At 42.2% G+C, this 14,656-nt stretch overlaps 4 protein-coding genes across 4 annotated transcripts; 1 reads left to right on the top strand and 3 right to left on the bottom strand.

The window, feature by feature from the left end:
• Positions 1-6: 6 nt before the first annotated feature.
• Positions 7-1,851, top strand: CLUP02_12687 (isoamyl alcohol oxidase; the record flags this gene model as incomplete). The annotated part of the gene is made up of 3 exons (XM_049291650.1): positions 7-556; positions 609-1,474; positions 1,525-1,851. The coding sequence occupies 3 exons, from the start codon at positions 7-9 to the stop codon at positions 1,849-1,851; spliced, it is 1,743 nt and encodes a 580-aa protein (XP_049148796.1).
• A 4,191-nt stretch (positions 1,852-6,042) lies between these two features.
• CLUP02_12686 (uncharacterized protein) lies at positions 6,043-6,252 on the bottom strand (the record flags this gene model as incomplete). Its single annotated transcript, XM_049291649.1, has 1 exon — positions 6,043-6,252. One exon carries the CDS (start codon positions 6,250-6,252, stop codon positions 6,043-6,045), a length of 210 nt encoding a protein of 69 aa, XP_049148795.1.
• A 3,689-nt stretch (positions 6,253-9,941) lies between these two features.
• On the bottom strand, positions 9,942-12,138 carry CLUP02_12685 (endoglucanase B; the record flags this gene model as incomplete). The annotated part of the gene is made up of 5 exons (XM_049291648.1): positions 9,942-10,097; positions 10,184-11,358; positions 11,412-11,543; positions 11,599-11,940; positions 11,991-12,138. The coding sequence occupies 5 exons, from the start codon at positions 12,136-12,138 to the stop codon at positions 9,942-9,944; spliced, it is 1,953 nt and encodes a 650-aa protein (XP_049148794.1).
• Positions 12,139-13,534: 1,396 nt separating this feature from the next.
• CLUP02_12684 (uncharacterized protein) lies at positions 13,535-14,052 on the bottom strand (the record flags this gene model as incomplete). Its single annotated transcript, XM_049291647.1, has 3 exons — positions 13,535-13,638; positions 13,712-13,823; positions 13,888-14,052. Coding segments are annotated over 3 exons (381 nt in total), but the record flags the coding sequence as incomplete, so codon positions are not given.
• Positions 14,053-14,656: the final 604 nt, after the last annotated feature.

The following is a 14,656-nucleotide window of genomic DNA, read 5'->3' as shown; positions in this document are numbered from 1 at the left end:
CTCATCATGAAGGCAAAACTTCTTCCTTGCTTCGTTACTTACCTATCGGTACTTGTTTTTGGTGCTATCTCCTCGACTGTAGCCCCAATAGGATGCCGAAAGCTGAGTACAGATCACGACTGGCCTGCTCCCGAGGTTTGGGAAGCCGCCATTCCAGGCGTCATCCAGCAGAATGGTAGTGACGCCCATGGAAGGCTTCCTGATTACCGTGTGCGAGCTGAGAACGCATCTATTGTCCAGGCAGCAGTACGATTCGCTTCGAAGCATAACATTCGCCTTTCGGTCATCACCACCGGTCACGATCAGTTAGGCCGGAGCGATGCTGGATCTGGCCTTATTATTGACTTATCCCTCATGAACAAGGTCAACGTTCTCGACTCTTTTACTCCAACTATGGATGGTGCTGCCAGTCCTGAGTACTCTATCGACGCGCCGAATGTGATCAATCCCCAGCAGGGCGTGCAAGCTGCTGTCACATTTCAGCCTGGTGTTGCCGGACTGGCTCTCAACTACGCAGTGTCTCCCTCAGGACTCTTCACAGTCAGTGGTGCAGCCGGTAAGAAAGTTTCCCGTGGACAATGTTTTCTTGAGAACTAAGGCAATTGCAGCTGGGGTGGCTGTTTCCGGGGGATGGGGACAGAACGGCGGCTACGGCCCATTAACTGCGCAGTATGGTCTCGGGGTTGACCAGTGGCTTGAAGCAAAGATTGTGACTCCAGATGGGGAGCTCAGGATCGCAAACAGAGTGTGTAATCAAGACCTTTTCTGGGCCATTCGAGGAGGTGGCGGAGGGACCTTTGGTGTAGTTGTCGAAGCCACCTGGAAGGCACACGCTGATATTCCCATGACTGGGTACAATTGGTACATCAACTCGACGATCACAGGTTTGGATGTGTTCGACTCGGAGACCGGAAGTACACCAGTCAGCGACGCCATGCAATATCTATTCGGAGAGTTGCCCAGACTACAAGAAAAGGGCATCAGCGCTTTTATTTACGTCGATGTTAGCTCCGTCAGGTGCTACGCCGTCCATACCGGGAATGCCTCCGGAATCGCCAACGCTAATGCCGTCTGGGGACCAATCCTTTCCAAAATGCAATCATATCCCGACATGACGCCATTTCAAACTAAGCCTTACAACTTCGACAACTATAGGAACTTCTTCGATACGACATACGGACCTCTCGTTCTCGAAACGGGTCCGAAACCCCAGCCAAGAAATCACGGAATATACCCATACGACAGCCGCCTCTTAGCCCCTGAGCATCTTCGAAATCCAAGCATTATAAACGCGTTGAAGGGGGGCCTTGGGACTTATGGAGTACTCATGACTGCACCGGGTTCATCGCAAGGCTCTGGCGAAGATACCTCGGCGAATCCGGGGTGGAGGAGAGCGGTGGTTCACCTCGTTGATGGACCAAGCGCCAGCGGACTGCGAACCCTTGCTCCAGACATGGGTGCCTACATCAACGAGGTATGCCAATTCTGACAACGAAGTAACTATAACTGACTTTCCTTGTGCAGGCAAGCGTCGCGAAGAAGAATTGGACCCAATCCTTTTGGGGTGCCAACTACGCCAGGCTGTCAATGATCAAGTCGAAATATGATCCGAACATGGTGTTCTGGCAAACTCCTGGGATCAATGCTCACTATATGCAGTCCATCGATGGACGGGCATGCTTAGTTCTCCCCCCACCTTTGACGCCATCTGAAGTTCCCCCTCCAAGTGATCGAGTTGTTCCTGCAGATCCTGTAGCAGACGCGCAGTTCCTCTTTGGCTCGTTGGAGTTGATTGGTGTTAACTACCCGGCTCCAGGTACCCAAATTGGCTTGCAAACTGAGTCATCCTAATGTGATGCCGAAGATAGGCAGGCTGTTCGGCCAATGATGGGTTCTTGAAAGAGGGACATGGGGTAGGCTTCTCGCCGCCAGAGGTCACTCGCTTCGTTTCGTAAAGTTCGGTGTTTGGATAGAGGCGGATTGGAGACATTAGTTGATGATTATTGAGGATTGAGTAAGTAGGATTCTAGACCAGCAACTCGTATTTCTTCCTGTGACGTCCAAGTTTAAAGTGGCGTGGAAATCCAAAACTCGCCGTTCGCTATCGAGTTATTGTACTGATAAAAACTTCAGAGCGACTAGATGCCTATTCCATGCTACCTAAGCATACCATTGCTTCCTAGCCGTCCCACCAGGGTGCTTCGAGGCACCCGTTGCCACATCCCTCCTCCCTAGCTGCTGGATGAACACTGTGCCGAGACTGAAACCTCTTGGGCATCGGATCATGATATTCCGCCGACGCGACTGTGTTCAGTCGCGAGGCACATCATCTCCCCCTTGGTTAAGTCATCTGTGCCCCAGAAGTTTTGGGAGGGAACGTGTTAGCTCAGCAAACGTACAACAGCAACGAGAAGGAACACTTGAAGCACGGAGGTGAACTTCTCTAGTGCACGAATACATAGACGACAATCTTACCGATCTCTCTTCGCACTGTTATGCATGTCATAGGACACTCACCTAGCTTTGTATGTCTGGAAACTGGAGAATCACGACAATGACCTGGCTACATAGCCCGGGCTCTGGAGTTGACGAAACCTATGGCCTTGGATAACGGCAGACTGCCAATGTAGTAGAGTATCGCTATATACTGAGCCACCTACAGACGGGATGAATAGTAGTGATATAATACTTATCTGTATTACAACTGATCAAATACACCCTTGCCCTTTATGTATATACTATTAAGCTTGAAAATAAGTGTCAACTACCTATTTACAGAGAATGTATTAAGCTACAGAACATTTGCGAAGAAGACAGAACCACACTTAACAAGCCCGAGCTTTTTATAAATACTGATTTTGTTAGTATCCCTATGACAGGGTAGTTAGTTCGAACCGTAGTTAACGAAGAGATTAATTAAACTATATAAATATCTGCGTAGGTATAAAAAGGAGGTTCTAACCGTAGGTTAGGCTAGTTACGATAATTATATATAAGGCCCCTAATTAGCCCCTACGTAGTCGGCTAGATGCCGCGGTCGAATTAGACTTCTAATTTAATACTAACTTTCTCTTTTTTTTATTAATTTAACCGCTATAGTTAGAAATATAATTCGACCTCGGGCCCGTTTACTAAGTCGTCTCCTTTTCCCCCTTTTCTCTACTCTTTTTATATAACCTATCCCTTTATTCGTATAATAACTTTTCTATTACTTATGAATTACTCTAATCCCTTATTTAGTACTACTTTCGTAAAAGCGTTTATAAAGTTATTTTTATTATTAATCTAACGGATCTCGAGTATCTCGCGCCTTTCGTACGATTACCTAAGGGCTATAATATTAATTATAAGCCTCTTTTCCTTCGTCGTTCCTAATTTAACGAGGTATTAATATAGCGAGTAAGAATCGGTATAAATAACTATTAAAATAAATAGAAAGCTAATTCGATTAGTAATCTTCCTTAGCATCGTTAAAATCGTATAAAAGAGGTTAACGCCGTTAACTATACTATAGACCTCCGATACTAACACACTTCTTATTACCCACTTACTTTTAATTAATAAATAATAAATTATATTACTATATATAATAAATTCGCTCTCGCCTATACTCTTATTAACTAGGATAATAATATACCCTAATTACGAAGTAAGGTCGTTATTATTCGCAAATAACTTATTAACAAAGATATAGAGCTTATTAATTATAAGGTCGATTAAGTAGTAAACGAGACCTCGATTAAGATTCGTCTATTACTACTTAAGCCGCTTATTAAGTACCTCGACGTCTCGTTTAGTTAAATCTATAGCCTGCGCTACCTTAGCGTAATTAAAAGTTATTTTAAGCTAATAAATATTTATAATATATACCCCTCGTACGAGCTTAGCCTTATACCGCTTCTTAACGTTAGTTACGTTCGGATTAATAAAGTTAATCTTCTCGCCCTACCCCTTTTATTAAAAAACAACGGTTTCCCTTTTAATTATAAGAATCCTACCGTTAAATACTAGGGGGGTATTTATTATAAGGACCTCTTTTAGCTTCGTTACGAAGCCCGCTTTTTAAAGCTCCTTATCCTCCTTTTTTATAAAGTTAATATTAAATAAGCTTAATATATTATTAGTTTATATTCCGACGATCCTATATTAATCGCCTTCGTACTCCGTAACTAGTAAGCACCGGTCGTATATAGAGGTAACTATTAATAGTTAATTAATATAAAAATCGTAATAAGTAGCCTATTAATAAGTACCCGATTTTACGAGCCTATATAATAGCTTAAGCACTTTAATAATCGTACTTTCTAAGTACTTACTAACCATTTCCTTTAGTAAATAGGCTAGGATTTTCCTTATAAGCCCTATAGCTAATTAGGTATAGGCCTAAGTAATATTACGGCTCTAAATTTCGTATCCCTTCTTCCGTAATAATACTATTAGTACTATTATTAATCGTTAGCTATAGCGCTATATAGTAAGCGATTATATAAGTAGCGTCGCCTTTTTAACGTCGCTAAACCCCTAAATTATATATCTAAACTTCTTATATAGCTAGGGTATTCCTTTCCCTTTAATCTTACGAACTATTCGTAATTTAAATATATAGAGGTTTATATATTTTTCTAAGTTGTATAGGATAAATCGATAGACCCCTCGATCGCGAAGAGTATCTACTTCGATAAGATCTAATCCCTTATACGGCTTTTTAGTAATTATAATTATGCCTTCTTTACGTAGTTTAACCGCTAGCTTAAAATCGGCTTTCTTTTTTACTATATAAAAAGTATTAATTACCTCGTCGCTAATAATAAATTACCGTGTTAGGGCTTACCGTCGTAATCTTTTATAACGTCTCGTTAGTAATATTAGTACCCTTTTGGCAATTTCCTCTTCCTCGTTATTTATTAATATTACTACGATAATTTCGTTAAAAATAATTTCCTATACCTCTACCGCGGGTTATATAGTTTCCCCTAGCTCTTCTTTTTTTTATAAGTTAAAAATCACCTCGTTAGGGTCTATATAATACGGTCTAATTACTATAATTAATATTTCGAGTAGCTAGTCGCGATCTCTCGTAACTATATAAAAGCGCTCGTTAATAGAAATTAACTTATATAGCCCAGCCTACTATTAAGTAATTTCGCGCTATACTTATATATCTAAATTTAATAGTATATCTAAATTATCCCCTATATCGGGCCTATTGCGTATAATAATTACCTTATTAACTTACTTTTTTATACTTACCTCGCGCAGTACCCGTATTACTTTTTTAATTACTTAGGCTCGTTAGCTTATACTTAGTAACGGTAGCGAGGCTAAGGTCGTTCTTAAATATACTCTAAATACTAATAGCGTTAATATAAGTCCGTTAAGCCCTATAGTATCGTTATAATATTTAAGTACTATTTAGAGGCATTCGTCGTTAATAAAATCCGGATTTTCCTCTTTAATAATTCTAAACGCCCTTTTTAATTATTAGTATACCCTTTCTACCTTTTTAATACTATAGTACGCTTTAACGAGTACGACTTTTAGCTATATACCGTAGGCCGTTATATTATCCCTAAATTCTATCGACTTAAAGCTAGTACTAGCGTCGGTTCTAATACCGTCTAGCGGTCCCTAGTATATATCGATCTAGCTTTTTCGTAGGGCTACCTATACTATTTTTACTTATAGATCCCGGAGGAATTACCTTACTTAAAAGGATATAGCTACGTCGATTATATATAGTACTAACCGACTATTTAAGTAAAAGATATTAACGACGATTTCCTAGTTAAAGTTAAGCTTATTACGCAATTTAAACTTAAATTTACGTAAGCTCTACGCATTTATTTAGTATTAATAGCATACTTTCGTTAACTACTCTAGCGCCCCTATTTCGATATTATCATTACTTAATTACTTTAGGAAGTTATATAGCCTCGTAACCGATAGGTACCTAAATCTCCAGTATAGTTTTCTAAGCTCACTTTCCGTTAAGTAATTAATTAACTTCGTATCGTTAATAAGCTTTATAAATATATACCCCTATTATCGTTCGACTACTTCGAAGTACTTACCGCTAGAGATTCTATTTTTTATATTATTAAATATAATACCTAGTCGATCTATATCTTTTAGATATAAGAGAAATGGGGTATTAATAAGTAAAATATAGAAAGTTATCGTTCCGAAGTACGTCTCTACTTTTATTATACTTAGGGCGATAATTTCCTTACCTAAGCCGAAACTAATCCTCATAATACCTACCGTTAATATATTAAGTATTATTAGCGTAATCTTTTATAGTGCTTAAAATTACCCTTTTTTTCTAGTTAACTATTATAATACCTTAGTATCTAGGATAATCTTATAAAAATTGTCTAGGCCGTACCTTTCGCTTACGTAGAATACTTATACGAGCTTAGTATTTAAGGGATCTAGGTAGTATAAAAAAGACCCCTCTAGCTACCCCTAGATTTACTTAGCACTATATTCCTTTTTTTTAAATATTAAAAAAGATAACGTCTTCTCTTTAATTATTAAGAGAATAGGCTCTGGCTTTATTAAATTCGCCCTTTCGGCCGCCTCCGTATCCGTTATCTAAGGGACCTTCCCTTACTATTTATAAATAAAAGCCTACTTATTAAGAGCTTTTACTACCCTCTATTTATTTAGCCTCGTATATCCTCCGGAGGCTAACGGGGTAAAAAAAGAATAATTAATATCGTTAATTTCGTTATAATCTAATTCGTTAGTATAGGGGGTAAGATCTTCCTTATTTTCCGAATTTCCTATAGGGGGTATATACTTTAGGCCGCTACTTTAACTACCGTCGCTAAGTTCCGTACCCCCGGATCTACCCTTATATATAATAAAGAATTAGTTAAACCGACGAGGGCTAGTTTTACTATTTACTACCCTTAACTTTCTATACTATTCGTATAATTTAGTACGCTCTTTTTTAGAGTAGTTACTTAACTAATATCTATCCTTTTTATAAATATAGTATTACTTTTTTTATTACCCTACCTATAAGTTAAATCTCTACCTATTTAATAAATCTAGGCCTCTTTATTAGCGATTACCGTATCTAGCCTCTTTTCCTTTCTTATTATACGTTCGATCGACTTAATATTATTAATAAGGGCCGTCGTATACTTAGAAATAGGTTTAGCGCGGCATTCTTATTTTAATATTAAAACTAGATCTTAGCCTCGAGTAGAGCGTCTCGTAATCTTTAAGTACTTAATATAAAATAATTTTTATCTCTAATATACGCTATATTATAATATAAAGATATCTAACTTTCCGCTCGTTTATCCCCTTATTTAGCTAGGTTTTCGCTAGCTTATTAATTTAATTAATAAGCTCTTTAAGGATCTCTACTCACAATTTACCCTCTATTATCCTAGCTATAGATACGAAAAAAATCGCTCATAGCTTAGATAAGAGCTCTAGGTTCCTATTATAAGTCTTAAAGCGGCTTCGGATTACGTTAATTATACTAAAAAAGTCGTTTCGATCGAGATTACGTACCGCTTCGTAATAATAATTAAAAGCTTTACTTACGAGTACAATATTAATTACTAAATAATACTAATATTCCCTAATTCTAACTTTTTCGTAATAATCGTAAAATATCGTTAGGGTTTCTTATAAGACCTTATACTTCCCTTTAGAATATAATTTCTCTTTTAAAAAGATCTTTTTAAAGTCTATAAATTACCTCGTATTTACTACTAGATTTTCGGTATCTATATACGATCCTTACGTCGCTACGTACTATTAATAACTTTAGGTCGTCTACCTCCTTTCTTATTAGCTAATCGGCGCCGAATTTTACGTTAGTAATAGTAACGAGTTATAAATCGAAATAAGCAGAATTATTAATTATCGTACTTCTAGCACTATATTTTGCCCCGGTATATCCTTTTATAATAATAGATTTCCGTTAGTAATTATAGAGAGGAAATCTAAGTCGTTTACCCTTTTTTTAAATTCGTTAAAGCGATTATACGCTCTATCGACTTATACCTAGTTCTATAGTACGAATTCCTCCTCTATAATTATCGCTATTAGTATTTCGTATAGCTCTTGCGATTATAATTACGCTAGTAATACCCCTCGCCCGTAAAAGAATTTATTAACTACTTTCGTAATTCCTAGGCTTACGCTCGCGAACTATTCGTCTAGCTAATAGCTAAGGTCGTCTACGATTTCGTAAAATAGGGGTTACCCCTATAGCCCCTTTTTCTTATAAACCTTAATTAAATAGATTAATACTATATTAATTTACTTATTATTAAGCTAATCCGCAATTCTATATATCTATACTCCCTAATAATCCGGGTTAATATTTACCTACTTATAAAGGATTAGGATTCTATTTAAGATCGGGTTTCGTCCTCTTCTTCCTTACCCTAACTCGCTAAGGGTCGTACTCTAGCTTATACCTATATTAATAGTCGCTAGCGTATTTAATTTTAATAAGGATATATCTAATCCGCGCGCGGGTTATAATAAATCCGTATTTTTACTACTTAATAAATTTATTAAGGTCTAGGAAATTCCTACTTCCTCTTACCGTCTCGCTACTACTCTCGTTTTTATTATTTCTAATAATTACTACTACCCTTTTAAATCGCTAGCTATCGTACTTACTAAGATCCTCTTTTTTGTTTAATAAAAAAAAGTAGGTTTTAGTAGTTCTTTTTAATAATAGTAGCGGTAAACGTTTATATTACCGTAAGAAGATATAATAATTAGTCTTAGGATCTTTATTAGTTTCCGATTTTTACTATCCCGTATACTTCTAGCCTCTTAAGCCTCGTACTTTTTATAATTTCTAAATAGCTTCCTTAGTTAATTTCTTAAAATTAGTAATCTCGCGCCGGGAGCTAATATAAAAAAGAAGCCCTTTAGTAGCCCTTTAGAAAATTCTTTTCTTTTCCCCTTAGATCCTCGTCTTTTTTAGCCTTTTTTTAAGCTAATAATAACTTTAGTAAGAGGTTATAGGACTATTTTAGGGTAACTGCCTTTTTCTTAAGTTAATCTCCGAGATCCGTAATACTCTTAGCTCGATACTATTAAGACCTCTAAATCCCCTCCTCCCTCGTTAAACCGTCCTTTATATTATATTCTTAAGTAATACCCGGGGGGTAGTTAAGGGAGCTATGAGGAAGTTATCTAAATCGCGGGCTTAAGGTTATATTTATAAGGTCCTCGTAATAATAGACTTTCTTATATACTATAGATCTCTTAGCTTAATAACTTTTATAAAATTACTTTTATTACTAAGTAAGAATATTTATATTTAAAGATCCCCTTTTTTAATTACGCGGTGCTTTTTTATATCGTACTTTTATTAATTTAACTAGTTAATTTCTAATCGCGGGCCGGCTATAAAAAAATTGTTTAATAAAAAAGCTACTTAGGGTAACGGTAAAAGGCTAGTTACTTAAGCGGTTCCGTTAATTAACGTAGTTTAATATAATAAACGTCGACCTCTCGTAAGTAATAAAGGGCTACGATTACTTAATTCCGTACGGTATTTAAAAATCGCCCCCTTTTTTATTTACTTTTATAAGGTTAATTAGTACGAATCTCCTATCCCGTACGGTATTAAAAAGTTATCTCTTTTATATAATAAAATACCTTACCGATCTATAATAGTAGAATTTAATTATTAATTAGTATTAGTATCCCTATAATAGGGTAGTTAGTTCGAACTATAGTTAACGAAGAGATTAATTAAACTATATAAATATCTACGTAGGTATAAAAAGGAGGTTCTAACCGTAGGTTAAGCTGGCTACGATAATCGTATATAGGGCCCCTAATTAGCCCCTGCGCAGTCGGCTGGATGCCGCGGTCGAATTGGACTTCCAATCCGACAGATTTGCTCAAAGCTCATAGCCTAGAAAACAGCTTCGCTCCAGAACATTTACTCATGGGTTCAAAGTATAAGTTATGTTGTTCCCAGGAACCCTCGGGTAAAACTCAAAAGTAAACGTTGTCGCCTTCCCAGCGGAAATAACAGCCTGAACCGTAGCAGAAGGTAGGATGATGTTGCCGCCGTCAAAGTTCCACTGCCCGTTGAAAGTCTATCATCGATGTCAGTACGTGCTCTTCTACAGCCCGACCCAAAGGAACCATGGTTTCCAGGATCCGTTTGGAAAGGATGACTTACAATATGAGCCTGCTGCAACGGTCCAAGATACTGCGTCCAGTCATCAAACAAGTAAACCCCATCACTCCGCAAAGCCTTAACAGCAGCAACCGTCTTGAGTCCCTTGTAGGTGACGGGGATCTTCAAGTCGGCTCCCGCAACGGCCGTGGAGCTCGTCGCACTCGCCACCGGGACATCCCACTGCACGATTTCGACCTGCGACGTCGCTCCCGCGGAGAACGCCAAGGTCAGGTTCGCCTTGCTCCCTGGCGCAGCAGTGGCACTCAAATACTTTGACAAAAAGGCGGCCTTGAAGGTTATTGAGGATGCTGATGCGGTGTAATCTGTATTCGCAGCCAACGTGGTTCCAGTGTTGGTCTTTACTGACTGTAGGGTGTTGCCGTTGAACAACCAGGGGAGAGTCTGATCCGCCAGCGCAGTGCCAACCTTGTTCCAGATGTATGCGGATGATGACTGCGTCGTGGCTGATGCATCCGTAGTGCTATCCGGCAAGGAATTCTTCACCCCCTTGACGGCGGTATTCAGAATGGCGAGCGAAGTCGGGTCTCGCCAGGCATGGGCACTGCGATCAAGGTGATCCAACCCATTATCCCAAATCACAACAGCAGTATTCAACTCCGCCGCCGTCCTCACAAACTGATCCGTCCACTTCCACCTTGCAGCAGGCTCAGTATTCAGCGGACTCGCGTCAAACTCCCCAATCACCAGCGGCACATCCGAGAAATTCCCCCTCACAATCGCCATCTCGTTTCTCATGGCAGCCTTATCCGCGTCCGAGCCCCAAATCGTCTTGCCCCACGCGGAGAAGATGAAGTCGTACGGGCTGTAGACGTGGTAGTGCAGCACCCAGGGGTTCTTGATGCTCGCGGGCGCCTTGAACCACTGCGTCGTCTTGGTGGCGTCCATGCCGCCGCCGACGAGGTTGACGACGCGGCGCGTGTTGAAGCCGCCGCTGTCGGCGAGGGCTTTGAGGAAGAGGTCGTTGAGGGTGTTTATGCGGGCGCCGTGGTCGGCTGTTGTGGCGGGGGGTTCGTTGATGGATTCGAAGGAGACGAGGTTGGGCTTGCAGGCGAGCTTGCGGCCGATTTGGAGCCAGAGATTGTAGAATTTGTCATTCAGGGCTTGAATTTCTGCATCTGAGGTCGCTTTTGTCACGTCGGCCCAGTTCCAGGAGTCTATTCATGGCGCGTCAGTTTGTTGATAGATGGATAGAAATGGGTGTTCTTACCGTGATGGACGTTTGTGAGAACGTAAAGGCCTCGGGCAGTGGCCATGTCAACTACATCCGAAACACGTTGCAACCATGCCGCGTCAACGGTGTAGTTGGGCGCTGCGCTGGTGAAGTGATCATTGTAGGTGACTGCCGTACCGTCAATATCGATGGTGACACATATTAGATATGGATATAGACTCACCCGGGATACGAACGCTCTTGAAACCGGCAGCCTTAACATCATCGAACGTCTGTTCGACAACAGGTGGGTTGTTCCAAGATCCCTCGTTAGGGATAGCATCAAGAGTGTTGCCCAGGTTCCACCCCGGGGTCATAGCCTTGACATAATCCGCCCCAGAGATGTCGCTAAAAGAACCAGAACAAGCCGTGGGCGCTGCGCTGGCAGACGAAGATCTAATAGAGCTTGTTAAATGAGATGAGCTTGTCGCGCGTGAAGTTGTCGTTGTTCCAGCAGGGGGCCTCGAAGTTGACGTAAGAAGAGTGGTTGGCGAGGAGCCAGATCCCTCGAGACACTGTGAGTACCCTGGCACTGGAATTAGATGTTGTTCATGAGGGACCTGGGCAGAGACTTACACTCGTTTGCCTTTTCACAGTGCCATCCGGCTGTACATGTCGTCGGTCCCGTCCAGCCGCTGCCACCGCATTGGCCGTACGGCGTTTGTTGGGCGGAGGTTATCTGGGCCAATGCCACTAGCACGGTGAGGCTGATGTCTGATCTCATCGCGAGAGATGAAGATATGGGGTTGTGACGCTCACAGAATTTCGAAAAATGCACCCTCAGGATTGTCTCGAGGGAGCCTGGCTGGTTTTACACGAAATGCTAGAGCACTTGCCTCGCGTTCGCATTTAAACATACAAGAAAACCACTCATCATCACGGACCGAAATTGACTTACAAGGCCAGGCCAGCTGCCAAAACACGCATCACTGCGCTTGGTGGAAAATCCCACGCGATCATGATCGCGATCTTAACGAATGGAATGAGCTGAAAGCTGCAATGGTGGCGGCGAAGAGAGCGGAAGTTGCTCCGAAACAAGAAGATGGAAGGTACGTGAGATGCAGAAAGGGCCCGTTTGCAGCATATGGGAGAAGACCATTCTCTTTTGAGGGCGGAGTGTCGCTCTCAGAGTGCCCGAAGAGGAAATATCACGACACCAAGGAGGGTTGTATCACGTAGACTACCGCTGGCCGAAAGAGGCAACTTTGCTTGCTTGCCTCCGTTCTCCGACTTACCCCTCAATCAGAGGCCAGGGCCAGGGCTACGCAGATGGCAGTCGCCGGTTGGAGTCAATTTACGCTTGTTTCGAAGCGGGCGGGTATTGAGATGCTTAATTGGTTTGACGTGTTCAACCCTTGACCGTTGTCGCCTACTTACTTGATTCACAATATGGGGTCGGAGAGATTGAAGGGGCCCCGGATCTGGAAAGCTTGTTTCCTTTCTTCGGATCATCATGCTATTCGCTACTACGTATCTCCAAAAGGCAATTATTCGCCTAGGAGGGGAGGGGATATCTGCGAGCTGCTCGGTTTCTTCCGACTCATGGAGTGCAGTTTGTCAACATCAGACGAATGCGCTCTGCGGCTCATGTTTTGTACACGGCTCCCGGCACGCTGATCGACCCGACTTGCCGGCCCCGCACCCGAAAGCGCCGAGTCGTTGTGATCTGGGCACACAGCGGGCAGCTGTTCTCCTACCCTTTCTTCGGCCTTCTTGAGCTGGCGCGATGGATACCTTATAGTCTGCCAACCTCAAGCCATCATGTTGGCCCACATCTTTGGGTGGGATCTGACGGCGCCTCGCGGGCTCGGCGTGATGCTCTCCCAGTAATCCCAAAAGATGGGTGTCCCAATATCGCTGGCAATCCTAAGGCCAGTGTATCGTAATAGGTGTTTGTTGAGTAGAGTTCCGGGCTGCCTCTATGGCCCAAGTAATGAAACGCATAGGCATCGCTGTATCCTTCGCTTCGGAGACTTCGTCTGGTAGCTTTTTGATAATGTGATGCCGGCACTAACTTGGCCTGCACGCGGACGCCAAACCAGACCAGATTACAGTGTGCACTTCTGTCTCGGAAGATATTTCCAACTCGCGGCAGTGTATGCTCTCTGAAATGGATTCATTCATCGCTTCGGCGGTCCCGGCGGGGGCGGATTCGTCGTTCCCCGGAACTGATTTTTCAGCTCCTCGATAAAATATTGCAAAAAGCCTCGGTCTTCAGGATTCGCTATAACTCAGCACGTCAGCTACCCTCTCTTCAACCATCTCCCTCCCAGCGTGACTCTCAAGTTCGAACCTACCAGTCGCCTGTCCTTGGCGCAGCGGCTCATGCGGCATAGGCCCATTCCGCTTCTCGTCGACGTATCGGTGGATTCGACCGACGCCGCGGTGGAAGCCAGGACTTCTAAGGATCTGTAGATTGACATTCGAGGTTAGCTTGCTGCGTAGGGCGGGGAGGATGGAGGGAGTCGCATACTTGGCGGATAATCACATCCTCGAAGGCCACGAGAGCGCGGATTAGCAAGTTCAAAGGCGGAGCCATATTCAACGCGATATTCAATACGAGAGGCTCATAGATGAGGTTGCGAGAGTGACTCGCTCTTTGTGCGACAGATGGCCGATTGATAATCCTCGTGGAGCTTTGAAGCTTTCCCGGTGGTCAGCAAATGGTGGCGACCGGACCATCGGCAAAATAAAGTGGAGATCTCAGAGGATTAGTCATCGACATGGAAGCATCATGCATTTGGCCGCTCATTGGTCGAAGCGCATCTGCGTACTCCTGCTAGAGTACGTACCTTCATGGGAATATTCACAACATTTTCGCAAACCTCCCGCCGCGAGCATACTCAGGCAGCAGAATTGCGAGAAAAGGCATGAGCAGCGTTCGAAGTGTCCATGACCTAGTGGCGGAATGGTAAAGCGTGATTGGTCCCGAAAGGGTTGCGAGTTCGAGTACAAGTGTACCCACAAAGATTGGTGGTCCTACATAATGCCACAGACAGTTCATCTTTGTTTCTTTCGAATCACGATCTAGTTCTCTTGCTGTCATTAACTATGACGCAAAGAAAATTTGATTCGATGGAGCCTCACGATGCAAATCGTTTGGTGGATGTGGCTTTTACGATTTAACCACACTTAATATGCAAGGGCAGATATCGTATGGTATTGAATTCTACGGAGCAACATTGATATTCTATTTTGCCATCCGCATTGTCCTTGGTATATGAGACTGTTCCCACATTCAA

Source organism: Colletotrichum lupini, chromosome 6 (genome assembly GCF_023278565.1).
Source record: "Colletotrichum lupini chromosome 6, complete sequence".
NCBI lineage: Eukaryota > Fungi > Ascomycota > Sordariomycetes > Glomerellales > Glomerellaceae > Colletotrichum > Colletotrichum lupini.
This window is presented reverse-complemented; position numbering and strand designations above follow the sequence as displayed.